General features: G+C 40.8%; 1 protein-coding gene across 1 annotated transcript in view; it reads right to left on the bottom strand.

Moving 5' to 3' along the window:
* LOC124619972 (lysosomal-trafficking regulator) overlaps nt 1-20,917 on the bottom strand; it is a 594,456-nt gene that overhangs the window by 541,676 nt on the left and 31,863 nt on the right. The window contains exon 6 of the mRNA XM_047146635.1: nt 13,404-13,532. Within this exon, the coding sequence (XP_047002591.1) occupies nt 13,404-13,532 (129 nt within the window). The remainder of the gene's footprint in view (nt 1-13,403; nt 13,533-20,917) is intronic.

Here is a 20,917-nt window from a genome sequence, read left to right as displayed (position 1 = left end):
GTGCATCAGTGACAGCAATCACCTATGACTACTGCCCAATTAATTGCTTAGGTTCACCTATAGCAAACTGCATATGACATACACCTTCAACAAGATAACACACTATCCCTTGCCTCCCAAACTGTGTTAGAATGCTATGAGAACACATTCCACAGCAGGAGAGAGCTCATCACCTGACCTATATGCACACTGAGGCGCACACACTCAGAATCAGCTCTGACTAATTGCTGTGAATTTTGGGCAGCACTGAGAGGTCATGGATCAGGGGGCTATGGGATGCATTCTGTCTCTCTTACTATCTTTGCCATGACGCATTAGTGCAGTAATCAGACATAGGGTGTACTACTCCACACTACTGTGAAAGTTTGTCTACTTGCTCAGGAGTCTACTAAATCCACTGCTCCTTCGAAGAGTCTTCAAGCTGATGATTGGTTTGCTGCAGATGGAACCTGCCTCCACTTCAATCAGTTTAGTGTAGTCAGGCCTCGATCTCCCTCCAGTTTTAACCCTTACCTCCGCAACCCTACCCCGTTTGCACTTCTTTCCATTACAAAAATAAACTACCTCATGATGCCTCCAAATTGTGTGTGAACTTTATAACCTATGTTTCCCTTCCATTCAAGCTACACACACATTTTCAGAAGAGATTTCATAACACTGAAGTGACAGAAAATATTACTCTTTCACAGAAAAGCTTTTCTTGCTACCATCTGCCTGGATTTTATTTGCTCACTTTCTTTGACCATTGTTATTCATTTTGTTGTCCAACTAGCACAGCCCATGTAGTACTTTTAATGTCTCCTGTCCTACTATAATTCCCTCATCGCCACACAGTTTAATTAGATTACACTCCATTACTCTTGTCTTACTTTTGTTCACTTCATAATCTCTTTGCAAGAATCTATACACTCTGTTCATTTGGTTAGCAAATTCTTTTCCGTGTCTGACAGAATGACAGTGTCACAAGCAAACATCAAAGTTCTATAACTCCTCCCTGAGCTTTACTTCCCTTTCCAAACTTCTCTTTGGTTTCTTTCAGTGCTTGCTCAATGTAAAGATTGAGTGACATGGTGAATAGGCTAACAACCAATCTCCCTTCCTTCTCCACTACTGCTTTCTTTTCATGTCCTTCAGCTTTTACAGCTGTGGTCTCATTTCTGTACAAATTATGGATCAGGTAGCAGAGACAAAATACAGTTAACACAGTCAATATTAATATTGTGCTTTCGGGTGTAGAGCTGAGTTGTCCGTTCCACCTTTTCTACATTATTTCATCAGTCAGATCAGGTGCTTACAGCTGTGTTATAATGCTTACTTACTGCCTGGATTCCAGACTTATTTACTCTGAAAAAATGCCATCCACTCCAGACTGTTTGTTTCATATTAAATCTTCCAAGGACTCGTCAACTTCTTCAAACCATTTATATGTTTCATCAGTCTCATTTTTAGACAGATTTATTCCCTTTTGTTTGCTTCATTTGCACGTTACTACATCTTTTTCTTTCATCAATTAAACCCACAGATTCGAAATGCAATAGACCGCTCCATCTGCACCATCAACAGAACAGGATCTGCTAACGGTATACTATGCCTTCCACATTGCTGGCAATGGGTTCTACACAATGCTGGTGACTACTTTGAAGGACAGTAACAGATGCAAACATGTAACTCTTGTGTATCAGTTGTGAATAAATAGTTGCCACTATATAAGTTCCAACCCTCATATATACCAGTACCCTGTGCTTTTTTCTAGTCACTAGGGACTTTACACTGGGCAAGAGATTCTTGATAAATGTAAGCTAGGTAAGTGGCCAATGCTGCAAAATACTCTATGTAAAGCCAAATTAGGATTCGATCCAGATCTAGAAACTTATTTGTTTTCAACTCTTTCGGTTGTTTCTCTGTGCCATAGATGGTTATTACCCTGTTGTCCATACAGGAGTCTGTATGATGGTCGAATAACATTATGTTTTTTTATATAATTCTTCTGCATGAACAATTTCTTAAACATGAAATTTAAAACTTCAGCTTTCATTTTGCTATCTCTGAACTCCCACGCCAAACTGGTCAATGAGTGACTGGATGAAAGCCGTAGACCTGCTTAGCGATTTTACATAGGACCTATCAACATAAATGCTCATTAGCTAGATATTGAGTTCATGAATGTGTCATGTTCAGATAAACAAGCATATAGTGGACTTGTTCCAATAAGAAGAGGAAACTCTACAATCTATGAAAAATTCTACAATACATATCTAATGAGCAGAAACCATTTTATAACTGTATCTGCCATGGCCGGCATATGACAGACAAGACAAAGATGACTGAAGTATACCCATCACTATTGCTTTGCTGTATTTTGATTGTATTTGACTGTAATTGTATTTTGGGTGGATTGTAAATAATCAGACAGAATGCTAATTGCCTCATCAACATCATCAGGTTCCAAAAAGGGTCATCTATAACACCTTCAAGCTGGATTGCTGATCACACGTGATGGCTAAGGTATGTTGTAATGGTGTAAATCATCTATAACACCTTCAAGCTGGATTGCTGATCACACATGATGGCTAAGGTATGTTGTAATGGTGTAAATTGTTTCAGCCTGGGATCAATTGCTACATTATGTGATCAAAAGTATCCAGGCATTCCTAAAAACATACATTTTTCATATTAGGTGCATTGTGGTGGCACCTACTGCCAGATATCCCATATCACCAACCTCAGTATTAATTCGACATCGTGAGAGGGCAGAATGGGGCGCTCTTCAGAACTCAAGGACTTCGATCGTGGTCAGGTGATTGGGTGTCATTTGTGTCATACGTGACATTTCCACACTCCTAAACATCCCTAGGTCCATTGTTTCTGATGTGACAGTGAAGTGGAAACGTGAACGGACATGTACAGCACAAAAGCATACAGGCCGACCTTGCATGTTGACTGACAGAGACCGCCAACTGTTGAAGAGAATTGTAATGTGTAATAGGCAGACATCAATCCAGACCATCACATGGGAATTCCAAACTTCAGCAGGATCCACTGAATGTACTATGACAATTAGATGGGAGGTGAGAAAACTTGGATTTCATGTTTGAGCGGCTGCTCATAAGCCACACATCACGCTGGTATATGCCAAACAAAGCCTCACTTGGTGTAAGGAGTGTAAGCACTGGACGATTGATCAGTGGAAAAATGTTGTGTGGAGTGATGAATCACAGTACACAATGTGGCGATCCAATGGCAGGGTGTGGGTATGGGGACTGCCTGATGAATATCGTCTGCCAGCATGTGTAGTGCCAACAGTAAAATTTGGAGGCTGTGGTGTTATGGTGCGGTCGTGATTTTCATGGAGGGGGCTTGCATCACCTGTTTTGTGTGGCACTATCACAGCACAGGCCTACATTGATGTTTGAAGCACCTTCTTGCTTCCCAGTGTTGAAGAGCAATTCCGGGATGGTGATTGCATCTTTCAACACAATCGATCACCTGTTCATAATGCATGGCCTGTGCTGGAATGGTTACATGACAATAACATCCCTGTAATGGACTGGCCTGCACAGAGTCCCGACCTGAATCCTATGGAACACCTTTGGGGTGTTCTGGAATGCTGACTTCGTGCCAGGCCTCACTGACTAACAACAATACCTCCCCTCATTCCCCATGAAACCTTCCAGTGCCTGATTGAACATATGCCTGCGAGAGTGGAAGCTGTCATCAGGGCTAAGGATGGGCCAACATCTTACTGAAGTCCAGCATTACCGATGGAGGGTGCCATAAACACCCAAGTCATTTTTTCAGCCAGGTGTCTGGATACTTATGATCACACAGTCTATTTCCACTGATGAATACAAATCTCCATCCCAATTAAAATTTTGGCTCCATTAATGACTGGAATAATTTCTTATTTCTGATTGTACATCTTTTCCACCTCTTCATTTTTTGTGGAGTTAGTATGCATATGAGTTAATACCACTGTGGTGTGTGTTGCCTTCATGTCTATCTTGGTGACAATAATTCATTCACTACGCTGTTCACAGTAGTTCATCAGACTCTCCCTCTCCCTTACAATGATTGATTTATACATGGTTGGTTGGTTGGTTGGTTTAAAATTGGGGGGGGGGGGGGGGGAGGGAAGGGACCAAACTGAGAGGTCATCGGTCCCTTGTTCAGATTAAAACAAGTATACAAATGTGAGAACAAAACAAGCGAGACGTACAACACAAAATGGGGAGAAAGGAAAAACCACAAGAATGACAAAAGGGCAACAAACACTAAGACAAAAAACCACAGAGAGATGCAAGAAACAGGTAGAAGGAATTAAAACAAGAGAGCAGATGACCATGGCTGGCTGATCACAAGAATAAAAAGGATAAGCCAGCCACTCTGTAACACATTAAAACCTCCAGCCTAAAAGCACTGGCATGGAGGATACAGAGGGACAAAGGACACACACTAAAACTTACATGGAATTATAAAACCCACTCTCACAGAGAAAACATAAAACCAAATCAGCTAATGATGCATTGTCTGCTAAAATGAATGGCAATGAGTCTGGTAACCAAAGAGTGTCTCGCAGCGCAGACAAAGCAGGGCAGCACAACAGAATGTGGGCCACTGTTAACCGGGCCCCACACTGACACTGAGGGGGGTCTTCATGGCACAGGAGATAGCCCTGGGTCAACCAAGTGTGGCCAATGCGGAGCTGGCAGAGAATCACAGACTCCCGGCGAGACGTCCACATACAGGACTTCCACACATTCGTAGTCTCCTTAATGGCACGCAGTTTGTTGTGCGTATTGACACTATGCCATTCTGTCTCCCAAAGTCAAAAAACCTTCTGGCATAAGACTGAACGCGGGTCATTTTCAGAGATGCCCACATCCAGAAGCAGTTTCTGCGCAGTCTGTTTGGCCAGCCTGTCAGCAAGTTCATTGCCCAGTATTCTTACGTGTCCTGGGGTCCACACAAACACCACGGAACAATTGGACCACTCCAGGGCAGAAATGGACTCCTAGATGGTCGCTACCAATGGATGGTGAGGGTAGCACTGGTCGACAGCTTGTAGGCTACTCAAGGAGTCAGTACACCAAAGAAACGACTCCCCAGGCCACGAATGGATGTGCTCAAGAGCAAGAGATATAGCCAGCAGCTCTGCAGTGAAATGGCTGCAGCCACTGAGCAAGGAATGCTGTTCAATATGGCCTCTGCAAATGCAGGTGAAACCAACGTGGCCATCAGTCATTGAGCTGTCAGTGTAAACCATTTCAGAGCCCTGGAACACATCAAGAATCAAGATGAAGTGACAGCAGATATCTGCGGGAGTAACTGAGTCCTTAGGGTCATGCGAAAGGTCTACATCCACTGTGTCTGAGGGCCCAGTGAGATCTAGGTTCTCCGCGGACACCAAAATCTCCACTTCATCCTCAGACGCAGAGCTGGTAGGTAGCGGTGGTATGGGTGCCACTGCAATGTATGGGTTCTCAGGGATCTTCTTCTCTCTGGGTTTCTCTTGCTGCTCCTTAGATATTTCCAGCTGGGAGGGCTTCACTGATTCAGTCTCAGCGACTGAGGAGGACCATGAAGCCCTACGGCCAGCTACCTGTGTGTGCTTCAGCCACTGGTGGGTGTCTGCTTTGCCACTTGTAGGAATCTGGGAAGGAAGTGACCCAAGGGACCCCTTCCTAGTGAGAGGACCTGAAGAAGACTTATGCTTCTCCGGCTGGGAAATTGGGACTGATGTCCCCAATGGTTTGGGGGGAGGGTTGCTCCCGAAGTAGGTGGTGCAGGAGCAACAGGGATAGAAGTGTCCCCATGTTCAAGGGGGCAGATGGAGTTTTGATGGCTCAGAGACAACTGTACATGGTGGAAATAAAGGTGCTAGAACAGTTGTGGTAGCAGCAGCGTAAGTAGATGTCATACGCACAATATGTAGCCTCTCATACTTTCTCTTAGCCTCAGTGTAGATCAGTTAGTCCTGGGTCTTGTATTCTATTATTTCACTTTCTTGCTGTACAATCCTACAGTCCGGCGAGCAAGGGGAATGGTGCTCTCTGGAAATGACACACATGGTAGATGGGGCACATGGAGTATTGGGATTTGACGGATGTCCACAATCTCAACTGGTAAAGCTGGAAGTACAGCAGGAAGACATATGTCCGAACTTTCAGCACTTAAAGCACCGCATAGAGGTAGGAATATAGGGTTTCACATCACAGCTGTAAACCATCATCTTGACTTTTTCGGGTAATGTGTCACCCTCAAAAGCCAAGATGAAGGCACTGGTGGCAACCTAATTATCCCTCGGAGCCCGATGGACACGCCGGCTGAAATGAACACCTCGTCACTCTAAGTTTGCATGTAGCTTGTCATCAGACTGTAAACGAAGGTCCCTGTGGAATGTAATACCCTGGAACATATTTAAGCTCTTATGGGGTGAGATGGAAACAGAAACATCCCCCAGCTTGTCACAGGCGAGTAATGCCTGTGACTGGGCAGAGGATGCTGTTTTTATCAAGACTGACCCAGATTGCACTTTGGACAATCCTTCCACCTCCCCAAACTTGTCCGCTAAATGCTCTACAAAAAACTGAGGCTTCATTGACGTGAAAGATTCCCCATCAACTCTTGTACATACGAGGTATGTGAACATGCTTTGCTGCCATCATTAGCCTGGCGTTCCTCCCATGGTGTGGCCAGGGAGGGGAATGATTTGGGGTCATATTTCTTTGCACTGAAGTTAGACCTCAACCACTTAGCGACTGCTGGTGGTGGACCACCAGCAAGAGATGACGTACTATGCTTCATGGCATGTCATCTGCCCTGATGCCACCCACTCTCACCAGGGGCCCTCCTCATGGACAACACCCAGCCGCAGCAAAGGCCACCTGGCAGGATGGCCATTTCCAGGACACCCAATGCCCCAGGGTGATTAGCATCTACTCCTTGGCATACACGGGGAGTTAATGACGCAAGCATCAGCAGAGCGGTCCCTGTGTAGTCAGGGGGCCACAACCAACAGGGTACATGGTGGCCCCACCACAACAGACTGGCTAGCATGCTGGATATGAGGTGCAATGAAGTCCATGGTCATCGTCGGCACAGAAAACGACACTGCACAGTGGATGGAGGAAAACGCACCCAGGAGGGTGTCCTCCCCCAACAGATGCAGGATGAGCAGAACTGCAAACCCACAACAATAAAGTGGGCCAAAGATCTTCGTGCACAATAGACACGATGCACCATGTAAGGCGCCCTTCCCCAATTGGCTCGCTCTTCGGGAAAATTTGGAAAAACGAAGGTCAAATCCTACAGGAGACCATCACATGAAGGCCGGAACGTGTGAGACTCCTTTTAGTTGCCTCATACGACAGGCAGGAATACCTCGGGCCTATTTTAACCCTCAGATCCGCAGGGGGGGACTTACAAATGAATTAAATCTACATGCATTTTGTGTTAATAGCCTTATTCTCACCATAAAGGAAATTCTGTTTCTCCTGCCACCATACTTCACTGATTCTCACGATATCTAATTTCAACCTATTCATTTCTTTTTAAGTTCCCCACCCTAATTACACAACTGAGAAGTATAACATTCCACACACTGACCCATAAAATGCCACATTTGTTTGCTTTTATTTTAGCATTTTTCTGATACCATAGTCCTGAGTAATTCCAGAACAGAGAGCTAACGAAGACTTTCCCCCCCACAAAACATTTTATCCAGGAGGATTGCATCTTCATTAATCCCCACAGTGGAGTTGCATGTTCTCAGACAATATAATGACTTGTAACATTACGAGTGGCTAAGCCATTAAGAGTTGTGTTAGCATCAAATATTTGGTGCGGCCTTTTGTGAGTGAACTCTGATGGCATGACTGCTAACCGAGTTGAGACGGACCCGTTGACTTAGGATGTAAAGTAAGAATTGCAATATTCACTGGAAAAAAAAAAAAGAAACAAGAATGCCTAACAGACAGGCTATAAGCAAATTAAAGGCAGCTTATGATTTGTGCCAGTGAGACGAGTACACTGCAAATGAAATCGTGCTTGTGAACATTTTATTTACAAAGATAATAACATTTGTAATTATTAAGGTTTAAAAAATTTATAAAAACTATAGCAGACACACAAAGTACACATATGGCACATCGTTTAAAAGCTCTTGATGCCCATAATTAAGATAAGTCACTTTCACTATTAAACAAAGTAGGAAATAATTCTAAAAAATTTATTGAATAATTAAACTAAGATTTCTCCACATAAACACACTTCATTAAAACTAGCATTATAATTCCAAATTATGATCCCTTTGACTGCTATGTTTATTTACTTATGATTTGACATTACATTGTTTTTAAAGTTGATGTTTTGACTAGAATCAAACTGCAGCAATAGCAATGTAAGTAAATATGGTGTTTCAACTAGTTAGACTGAAGCACCGGATGTGGAGAATAAATCTCTTCATGTTAGTTACTATTACAAAATTTGGACTTAACTATTTTTTCATGAGGTCACAAATTGACAGAATATTCATCATGTGTCGTAGAATGTATAAATGTAAAGTTCAACTTTCTCAAATCAGATGTCATGTGACCAAGGCTTTAAATAGGCATAAAAAGCAAAGTTAATGGTCTTTCATCGAATCGTCATCAGTTTGGTTAAGTCTTGTGTCTGGCTGAAGGGTCACAATATTGCTGGGGATTCAACTGGGTCAGTGGGGCACAGGATATTTAGTGATTGGGTGTTGAATGCTTACAAATATCCTGGGACTTTGAAATCAAATGGGACTCAGAAATTTCAAGTCAATTTTCAGTGAAAGATTCTTTATTGTGTCTAAACCGTTTGTAAGTCACTGCAAAGTTTGGCAATTTTGCTGCATTATAATTTAACTGTATAATGTAATTTTAAGATTCCACTACTGGTTCTTCATGGATTAATGGGCAACATTAAGCATTTACAAGTAATGTGCTTATCCGATTGAAGAGAACATGAACAAAGCCCAATAGCTCGACAATCAAATAGCACTGTATTGAAATCAGTGAGGAGACTGAAAATAATCAAGGAAGCACGAGAGTGGTATGAAAAGTTCTTGGAATCACCACAAGAGGTCAGTGCTAGTGCCACGAGTTGTCCACATTATATTCATTCAACCGTTGCTTGTAAACACGTGCCACATCAGCGTTCTTGGAAGACGGCTTTGACAGTGATGTGGTTCTGTTGTTGCTCCTGCATAGTGATTTGTGAAGGCGGGTGGGAGGGGGGGGAATTGTGATTTCAGCAGTAATTAAGTACTTCACAAAGAAAGATATGAAAGCAAAGCACATTCATACTGATTTCCAGAATACACAGGGGGACTTTGCTACTTCATACTCAACTTTTGCCAAGTGGACAAATGACTTTAAATTTGGTTAGGAGAGCTTAGATGATTATCCGCACAGCGCTCAGCCAAGATGTGTCACTACTCCAGAAATCATTGCCAAAGTGTACAAAATGGTCATGGAGGATCGCCGATTGAAAGTGCATAAAATTTCTCACACTTGCCAGATGTCATAAGAAAGGTTAGATCACATTTTAACTGAAGAATCAGAAAAAATTATCTGCAAGATGGGCGCCATCATTCTTGATGCTGAATCAAAAATGTACGAGAATGGCATATCAGAACAATGTTTGGCCTGTTTTACGAGAAACGAATACGATTTTTTGCACCGGTTTGTGACCACAGATGAAACTTTGGTGCACAACTATATCCTAGAGACCAAACAACAGTCAAAGCAATGGAAACATGTTGATTATCTGCCACCAAAGAAAGCAAAGACAATTCCTTCAGTGAGAAAGGTCGTGGTATCAGTGTTCTGGGATGCGAAGGGGATTCTGTTTGTAGATTATCTCCCTACTGGGAAAACAATTACTGGAGAAATTGCAACAAAAGAAATGGAGAAAAAAAAAAGACCAGGTTTAGCTAGGAAGAAAGCCATCTTCTATCAAGACACTGCCCACTCCCACACAAGTGCTGTCGCCATGGCAAAATTGCACAAACTAAGGTGAATTGTTGCCACCCCTCCCCCCCCCCCCTCCTCCCCTTATTCACCTGATATGGCTCCATCAGACTTCAATCTTTTCCCAAAAACTTAAAAATTTTCTTGGTGGATGAAGATTCACTTCAAACGAAGAATTGATAGCCAGAGTTGACAACTAGTTTGCAGGCCTGGAGGAAACTCATTTCGAGATGGGATCAAGGCACTGGAACACGGTTGGACCAAATGTATTAATCTACAAGGAGACTACATTGAAAAAATAAACGCTTCAGTGATGTAAGTACTTTTTTTCTATTCTGTTCTGAGAACTTTTCAAATCACCCTTGTATAAGAGATGCACTCTGATCCATCACCAGGCTGTCTGGAGGCAGCGAAATATTGATGGATCCAAAGCAGCAGCTGATATGGTATTGAAGGTTAAATACATAGTGAAGCTAGATACATTTCGATAGCTCTAAACTGTATGTGTGTCCACCTCAGACTACAATAAAGGCAAACAGTGATATGTAGTCATAGTAGACATACTGAAATATTAGTACTAGTGTTAGTAACAGTAACAAAATTTTCAGTAGTAATAGTATCTGTTGGAAACATAAACAAATAAGTAAAAATCTAGGTGGTCATAGTAGTAATAGTTACTTTGTTTGTTACAGCAGCAGTATTATACAGTGTTTTAACAGCAGTAAGTACAATCACAACCGTAAATTAGTCAAAATAATACAAAATAACAAAAACGTATGGCTCTCTTTCTGTCACAGTAACTGAAGACCCACCTCTGGGTGGTTAGGAAAATGATAGGTAGCCACCTAAACGTTATGGTGATGGCTCTCTTTCTGTCACAGTAACTGAAGACCCAACTCTGGGTGGATAGGAAAATGATAGGCAGCCACCTAAACATTACGGTGATAGTACTAGGGAGAAAAAAAAAGACAAGGGAAAAAAGTATTATAGACAATGTGAATTTAATTCATGTTCAGAACAGCTAGAAACGGTAGAAAATAACTGGACTGGCAAGAAAATTCACACACCTGCAATTTTATATGTAACAGCCCATTGCTGTAATCAAGATTGGGCTATGATAAACACATGAATAAATAAATAAAATAACTCCCACCTGTGTAGTTCAGAAAAGGCGGTGGTGGGGAGGGAGGGATCCAGAAGCCCCAGCTTGTGAAGCAGCCATTGAAATCAAGCATGTTGTACCAAGTGTGTTCTCTCTTGTTCTGGGCCATAATTTAGCAATGGTCATTCATTCTAGTGGACAGCTGGTTGGTCGTCATACTGACATAAAAACCCATTTAGTGACTGCAGCAGAGTTGGCTGCTTTCATAGATGGTCCTGCCTCTGATGGGTTAGGATAATCCTGTGAAAGGACTGGAATAGGAAGTGTTGGATGGGTAGATAGGGCAAGTCACAAAGGGTTAGGAATGGGAGTGACATACGGCTGGACCTGGATGAAGGGTGTGTTGGGTGGGTGATGGAATACCACTTTAGGAGGGACGAGAAAGATCTTGAGTCGAATCTCTCATTTCTGGGCATGATGACAGATAAGCAAAGCCACGGTGAACATTATGCTTCAGCTGTTCCAGTTCAGGGTGATACAGTGTGACAAGAGGGCCACTCCTGGGGGTGGTGGGAGGATTAGGGGTCTATGAGCATACGGCACGAAAAATCTGATGGTGGGCTAGGTTTGGGGAGGGGAGGGAAGGGGGGGAGGGGAGTTCTTGTCTGTGAAGGCCCTCTTGAGAACTTTAGCACACTGTGCAAGGGAATCCTTGTCACGGCAGATATTCATCCATGTGTGGCCAAGCTGTGTGCAAGTAACGTTTTGGTATGGAAGCGATGACAGATTTTGAAATGCAGGTACTGTTGATGGTTTGTGTCAATAGAGCCATCAAAGAGAGGGAAGTCAACATAAAACAAGGTGATGTTGTGTTTAGGAACACCACATGTTGGGTCTGAGTCCAGATTAGGGAGACATCATCAATGAACCTGGACTCGATTGGAGTTGGGAGGTTTGGGAGGCTAGAAAGATATCTTCTAGACGGCCCATGAACAGGATGGCACAGGGGGGTGCCTTGCCAATACCTATGGCTGTGCTGTGGATCTGTTTATATACCTTCCCCTAAAAGAAGTAGTTGTGTGTCACGGTATAGCTTGTAATGTGTTGAGGAATGAGGAAGCGAGTATGGGGTCTGAAGGACATTGGGAGAGGTAGTGTTCGACAGCAACAAGGCCATGGGCATTACGAACAGCAAATCTACAGTGATGAGAACTCCTTGCCCAGCACGTTGGAGGTCCCAGGGGAGCCTTCACAGACAGGCACTACACTTCCAAACCTAGTCAATTTCAATGACTGCTTCACAATGCGGGCCATCAGGATCTTTCCTTCCACAACCATCTATTCTGAACTTTGCAGATGGGAGTTACCTTGCAACACATCCATCACTCCCTGGTTTCAGTCCCCATTAACTCACTGTCCTCACACCCTCCACCCAACTGTTTCACCTTCCTCTGTCTTGTAATCCCCCCCACCCAAACCACATCACTTTCATTGTGCACTGCTCTCCACCAACTCTGGCACACAGGCATCACATGTCTATTGCTTGCACCTGCCATGTGTCCCTCCTGCATTCCTAGTGTGTGTGTGTGAGTGTGCGTGTGCGTGTGCGTGTGTGTGTGTGTGTGTGTGTGTAACGACTTACTTCAAAAGCTAGCAAGCTTTTTTTCTCTTTTGTGTGTGCCTATTGACAACTCAATGCTTCTGCTATTTGGTGACTGGTCTGCTTTACTCCTAAATTATTTAAACTGACCTCAAACAGTGGAAAATCCAAAACTGACCTAAGATACTCAAGGACCTATCATTACCTTCGCCACAAACTTATAACTCATTTTATATTCGAATCATTAATAAAGACTTTGCTAAACACACAGTAGTCATAACAAATCGAAATGCATTAAATTAAAACAGTAAAAGAATTTATCAACATAGGCGAGAAGAATGGAAAAGTGAAAAAAAAGGAGGGCACGCAATATCAGCGCTGGAATGTAATTTTTTCTGAATTTCCCCATGTACAGCTTACACACTAATTTCTTCAGCCTCCCATCGGAGGTTCGAGTCCTCCCTCGGGCGTGTGTGTGTGTGTGTGTGTGTGTGTGTGTGTGTGTGTGTGTGTGTGTGTGTGTGTGTGTGTGCGTGGTGTTCTTAGAGTAAGTTAGTTTAAGTAGTGTGTAAGTCTAGGGACCGATGGCCTCAGCAGTTTGATCCCTTAGGAATTCACTCACACACACACACACACACACACACACACACACACACACAATTTATTCATTTGATATCACTCTTCATCCACTAATTAAAATTTATACCTGAATGCGAGGTTCACGCCGTAAGGCATCTGGATCTGGAATTATTTGCTGGTTTCCTGAAAGCATTGTAGAATTGGAGGATGATGATGCTGCCACCAGGCCAGTCCCATCATCGTCACTGCGCACAACCTGCGATTAGAAGACTGTCACTGTGTGTTACGCCTCCCACACAAATTACTCACACGCAATCAAAAAAGCAATAGATAACTGGCTTATGGAGAGTAAAATGGAAACAAATGAAAAAATCAGATAATAAGGGGTAAAAGGTTGAAACCACAGTCTCAAATTACTGTGAAGAGTAGTGGAATTAAACTGGATCTGGAAAAGCAAAAAAAATCAAAGAAAAATATTTTCACCATGGAGGCTGTTCACATTTCATAATTTTTATGTGCCCATTTATAGTTACTTTTAAGTTTTGTTAACGTATATAGGGAATGGGAAGGAGATGTCATGTGTTGCAATGTTATTGTGGTATTATCAAAAAGATTTTGTTGTGTTCACCCAGCAGTTTAAAATCTGAACATCACTAGCATCAAAACCTTCATTGAGCCTTAGAAGGGAACTGGTGTATCTCTGACACAACTGTCATATAAAAAAATGTTTTTCTTTTTACCTCTTTGAAGTACTCCAAACTTTATATGCATAGTTTTTTATTCCATGTATAGAAGTGTTGTACAAGAGAAATAGATTTGAAGTCAATATTATAGAAAAAGAAGCGAAAGCAGATGAATATGAGATGGCAGGTATGACACACAGAGAGCTGACAGAGCATTGAAAGACATAAGCCAAACCAAGGTCTCTAGAGCATATGACTTTCCCTCAGAATTATTGACTTTCTTGGACTAGTCAGTCATGACAAAACTATTCCACATTGTGTCCAATATACACAAAACAGGCGAAAACTTTCAGACTTCTAGAAGAATGTAAGAACTCCACTTACAAAGAAGGGAGGTGCTGACAAGTGTGAATATTACTGAACCAGAAGTCTTCATTGCAAGATACTGAGATGAATTATTTACACAAGAATGTAAAAACTCTGACCTAAGAGAAGACCAGTTTGAGTTCCAGAGAACTGTTGGAACACAGTATTATGCATTTCTAGACTTAGAGAAAGCTTTTGATAATTCTGATTGAACTATATTCTTCGAAATCCTGAAGGTAGCAGGGATAAAATACAGGGAGCAAAAAGCTACCTATATCTTGAACACAAACATCAGTTACAAGAGTCAAATGGCATGAAAAAGAAGCAGTAGTCGAGAGGGCATTGAGACAGTGTTGCAGCCTATCCTTCATGTAATTCAATCTGTATACTGACCAAGCAGTAAAGGAAACAAACGTGAATTTTCAAAAGTGTATTAATCTTCTTTCACACACCTTTTTTTTTGCATTGAGATTGGGTATGGTGAATCAAATTGCTTATTCTCATGATTATTTATTAATATCATTAACAAAACACATTATAAATGGAAAATATATTTAAAGCAAGACAAAGAAGACATGAGAGAATAACAACAATTGAAATATTAAACATTCAGTTTTCTTATTGGCACTGTTGGACTGGGGTAACATATGATAACAGTGTTGCTTTTTCACTTGCTTCTTTATTAAATTTCAGTAATGCAACTCATTATAAATTATAAATATATTTACAGAAAGGCAAAGACAACACTAGAGCACAACAACAATAATAACATTACTCAAACATTTGTCTCGTCGTCATTTTTGGACTGTGGAACATATGAGGAATTTTACCACTCTCAGAGCAAAAAGTTTCGGTGTGCATCACACAGAACAAATCTTGTGACATTTTGATACAATGTTTTGTCAGTCGTTTCTTTACTGTGCAGGTGCTACATCTTTTCTTCTTGATCTCAGTTCCTTTTTCTCCATTTCTGCTTGCAGCTTCCACTTTATCTTCACATATTGACCTATAATGTTGTAGCCTCAGTTGAAAACCTTTTGAATTCCTTAGGTGTCCAAGCTTCTTCAAACCAAGTGAGGTAGAACTAATGAATACGGTAGTTTTTCAGGAATCCCTTTCTTCGGATACAATTCTAACTGTCACCACACTAAATTACTTGTGCAATGATTCTGCTCATATTGATCAATGCAAAAGATATAAGCATGGAACAACTGCACACATTTCTTGCAACACCATATGAAGTGGTCAACTTATCCGTAGTGTCAACTCCACATTTGGTGCTATTATAAAATGTTACAACGGATGGCTTCTGTTTATCTCCAGTGTCAGTATCTATTGAATAATCTTCATGCAAACTTGATCCCTGTACCACACACTTCCGCTTTTAGGAACACAGAAGCTGGGGAACAGACTTTCTTGAAGCCAAAAAGTGAACTGTGAACAGCCCTTCCTTCACTGGTTGCAAACTCCAGAGGAATCTCACACATGTCTTTCTTCATCCTCCCAACAAAATAAAGATATTTTTCTTCTTCTGTCAAGCCAATACTAGTAACCCAGTTGTCTGTGCCATATTTCAACATGAGTGATTAATAGGTTCACACAGATGCAGAACATCTAAGGTTTATTGCTCATGTGGTGTAATCCTTCTGGTTGCAATTCAGAATATATTTCCAAATTACACAGTTAAAATATTTGGTAATCCACATGAGCATACATCTTAATTCCACAGTTTGGTTTGCTCGATTCATATTGGAGAAAATTGCACTTTCCACAGAATCCTTCCAGTTTTTCCATCTACCTACTATAACATTTTCTTTGAAGGTATAGAATTTCTAGCAGTTCTGTACAAACATCGAAAATATTTTTAGAATCACTGTTATTTTGCCTAATCATCTCCTTTGATTGCAAGTCCTATGACTTGTCAAATGCAAGACACCACAAAATGAATTTGAAACATTTTATGTTCATTATAAGGCAAAATTTTTCAATTCTATCCCAATTAGTTCCCCACAGACCTCTAAGCTTTTTCTGTTACTTTTGTTAACATCAGCTAAAAATAAGAGACCAATGAATGCTTTCAATTCAAAAACATTTACTGGTTTTACATCTCTCTCATGCTAAAATGAAGGTCCAACATTCTCACTATACTGATTTGTATACAAACCTACAATTGACAAAATGTCATCACTTATGAGGCAATTCCAACATTCCAACAGCACTCTTTCTGCCTTCGCTGCACCTATAAGCCGAAGTAATTTTCGAATAATATTGTGGACCCTGAAATGTATACTCTGCAATGGTGGAACTGATTCCATTTTGTCTCTCTGTCCCTTCCAATACGGTAATGGTTGTTTTCCTGAAGTACTTCCACATCATCTTCACTGTTGTCTTCCTCTGTTTCTGAATCTTCCTGCTGAACTTCAACTACGTTATCAAAATCTGTGTCCACTTCTTCTTCAAAATCCTGAATTTTATTATTATCCTCTTTCAACATCATCTTTTGGACTTCTCCAACATGATTCGGTTCAAGGAGGTTGCCTGAAATGATCAAGTATACCCCACATAAAATCATAAAATTCGTAGAAAATAACACAAACAGGCACAGTGTATCAAGCTGCTACTTGATATTTGGTTAGCCACAACATGTGATAACATAGCCCAAAAGGAAAATAACAGCATTTTAAATTCATAATTAGCTCTGAACTACTTACTAAGTTATGTTGATAATCAAAGAAATGAACTGCTGAAACAAAATGCAAATGGGTGCTGTCTATTCACCTTACAAATAACAGAGCAGTCACATAGGTACTGAAGGATACAACAACGAAAATCGGTTGGAGAAGGGAAGCTACTAGTGAGAAGACACCAGGGCTGCTAGCTGTTGACAAATAATTTACAGCAAAGTTCGAAATTTATCGATTTGAATACATCAGACAGAAAGTTAAAAGTCAGGGAGAAGAGATAAAAACCTTTAATAACTGCCAATGACATCATAATTCTGTTAGAAACAGCAAAGATCTATTGAATAGAATGGATAGTGTCTTGAAAAGATGTTATAAGATAAACATCAACACAAGTAACACAAAGGTACTCAAATTAAATGAGGTGACACTGAGGAAATTAGATTAGGGAACAACATGCTAAATGTATCAGAGGAGGTTTATGTGTTAAGCAAAATGACTGACAACAGCTGAAACAGAGAGGTTATATAATGCAGACTGGCGATAAGAAGACAGACAGTTAAGAAAATGGTAAATTTGTTAACATCCAAAATAAATTTAACTGTCAGGAAGTCTTTCATGGAGGTATTTGACTGCACTGTAGTCTTTTACAGAAGTGAAACATGGACAATAAACAGGCTAGACAAGAAGAGAATACAGGCTTTTGAAAATGTGGTACTACAGGAGAATGCTGAAGATAAGATGAGTAGACTGGGTAATGAATAAGAATGTACTGAACCAAATCAGGGAGAAAAGAAATTTGTGGCGCAGCTTGAGTAAAGGATGGGATCAGGTAAGTATTAAGAAACCGCCAGTTTATTACTGGAGGGAAGTGTGGGCAATAAAAAATGCACAGGGAGACCACGAGAAGAGTACAGTAAGCAGATTCAAGTAAATGTAGGTTGCAGAGGATACTTGGAGATGAAGAGGCTTGTACACCATAGAGTAACATGGAGAGCTGCATAAAACCTGTCCTCCGTCGGATGACGACAACCACAACCACCACCACCACCACCACAACCAAAACAATGTCAACAACAACCACTACCACCACCACCACCACCACAACCAAAACAATGACAACAACAACAACAACAACAACGAGAACAACAAGCAAATGACACTAAGTTTCAGTAATGGTACAATGATGAATGTGTGTTTGTAGTGGAGCAAAAGCAGTAGCAGCTCTCCAGTGAAAGATGGGAAGTGAGCACAGGTTTTGTAATGAGACAAAAATCTGGAGGGAGGAAGAAAAGACATATAGTTGATAACATATGGAAGTTTGGATCTGACTGTGAGTCATGCATAAGTAGCCAAACGGTAGGTCAACAACTCACGATAAGTGAGAAATCTGGGTTCGACTCCTGATCCGGCACAGATTTTCACTGTCATCATTCAATTCTACACCTGATGATTGTTCTTATTTGCGATTGCAAATTCATTTAATGGAAGAAAAGAGAGGCTTTAAGAAGGATGATTAAGAGATAGCTTTGCATTATTACAGGAATAGAAGGAGAAAAAAAAAGAGGCAGCACTCAGATGGAGTATTCTGGTAAACTTCTTTAGGATAAACCGAAAAAGAATGATATTTTGTCCGATTAACAGAGCAGAACCATAGACTGAAGAATCAAAGTGTAATGGATATTTTTCTTTTTACGAATCACCAGAAGCGTTGCCACTGCAGGTGAGAACTGCCCACTGAGATTATCCAGTTTACATCCACAATGTAAGAAGAAGTTAAAACACTCCAATTTACAGGTGTTACACTGTTGAATATAATATGAAAGTCATAATTTCAGGTTATCAAAACACTGGTATCTAGAAGTGTCTACACTGACATCAGGTACCTCCAACAGTATTAACTGACATGAATTTTGAGTGGCTGTCAGGCATACTAGCGAAATAAGCTCACCGGGCAAAAAATTAGCCACCCCAGTACACATGCACAGATGAATCATTCAGCCTTTACAGACAGAGCAGTGATCAAGTCACATGGTCAACCACGCACACACTGCCTCTACGTAAGCATAAGGCTCCAGCAATCAGTGAGACATTTTTGTTTCAAACAGACATTGTACGTAAAAATGGGTAAATGGCAAAAAGAAGCAATCGTGTTTGGCTATACTCAGGTCCATACGGTATGTGAAGTTGCTGGATTTGTCAGTGTTTCACAGCGGAATGTTAAATCTGTCTACAAGAAGTGGTGCAACACACATGGCCGCAAAACACGTAATCAGTGTCGTAGTTGGAAAAAGATCCTTACAGAGGGACTGGAGATGCCTTTCACCACTTGTGAATCAAAATCACTTAGAGACCTCACTGAAATTGCTGTAGCCAGCGACTGAAGTTCTATCCCAACCTGTTAGCGAGATAACATTGCGACAGGAACTGCATGCAATGAACATTTGGTGTCTGCCACCTTGCAAGAGGCCACTGCTCACACAAGCACATAAAGACTACAACAGCAAAGTTCATCGGACTGGAAGAGTATATGAGTAGTTTCCTGAACATTTCCCCACACTATTACATATTAACTGGAATACAAAATCACCTAAATTGAATGTCACAGAAAATCTGTGGGTCATGTTGGAACAGTGGGTCAACATTAGCATCCCAGCAATTTGGTGGAATTGAATGGTCATATCATCGGTGAGTGGCTTAAACTGGATGGATGTACCTGCACAACTTGTGGACTCAATTCTTAAATTAATCTAGGTGGTTATCAAGTCCAGGGGTGGAATTACACACTATTAAATGATGTTTATAACTATTTCTCTAGGGATGACTAATTTTTTTGTCTGGTGAGCTTATGCTGTACTCCCAAGACAAAGATAAAATTTAACTAAATTACTAATTACACTTTTAACATCAATTATAGGATTAATCAAGTAACTCTCCAATCCAATGTGCTTTTCAATCTAAATTTAAAAGAATTATTGGTAAGCTGAAAGTAGATGAAAATAGGTGTATACGTAAAGAACACGGGTTTCTCTAAGGACAGTAAGGAGGATAGAGCATGGCTTGAACAGAGAGAACCAGCACAATAAATAGATTTAGTAATTAGTCAGTCTCAAACCCAACACATTATACTCTCTATAACATTAGGCTCTCTACAGAATAAGTAAATTAATAGCTCTAGCGTGCCAACAGATGTCATCAAACATTGGGGCATAAATGTCTTACAGGACATTACACAAGTAACTCAAACTTGAGTATAAAATTACAGCTACTTCAAAACTTACGCATAGATAGTAATCACTGCTTAACTACAATAAATTAGCATATTTGAGAGGTGACTCCTGCTAAAAATATGTGTGTTCAAAATGTTTCTCCGCAGTGCCGTAAGACTGTTAGCTGCGCATGCCGTATGCCACAGTGAATATACTGAAATGAAACTCAGTGAAATACAAGTTATTAATTTATTGAATATTCATTTTTACTTACAAATTTTCACATTAAATGTTGAAAGTGTCCCCCTTGTTGTTGAATACACAATTCAATCATACGGCACATGCGAATAACAATCATAACGCACTGCAGAGAGACTTTCTGAACACCCCATATATAGAGCTCTGCAAAGACAGATGAAAAATTACAACTTATTCCGAAGTTAACCATTTGACAAAAGACACTAATTCTTAACAACAATAAAGAGTAGTACTGTCAGGGAATATTCAATAATGAATTGTGGGAAATGAAAGGAAGGGGGTAGGACAGAAGGATACAAGATGTAAGGCTGAGAAGAAACCCTTGAAAGTAAGGAACAGATCAAGTGAAAAAGATCACTGATACACTGTAAGCTAAAAGGATAGCCTTCAAACGCAGAAGACTATGAAAAACCATTAATCAAACTAATATCAATGTATTACTTT

Source organism: Schistocerca americana, chromosome 6 (genome assembly GCF_021461395.2).
Source record: "Schistocerca americana isolate TAMUIC-IGC-003095 chromosome 6, iqSchAmer2.1, whole genome shotgun sequence".
Classification (NCBI taxonomy): Eukaryota; Metazoa; Arthropoda; class Insecta; order Orthoptera; family Acrididae; genus Schistocerca; species Schistocerca americana.
The sequence above is the reverse complement of the archived record's forward strand: the minus strand, read 5'-3'. Positions and strand labels throughout refer to the sequence as shown.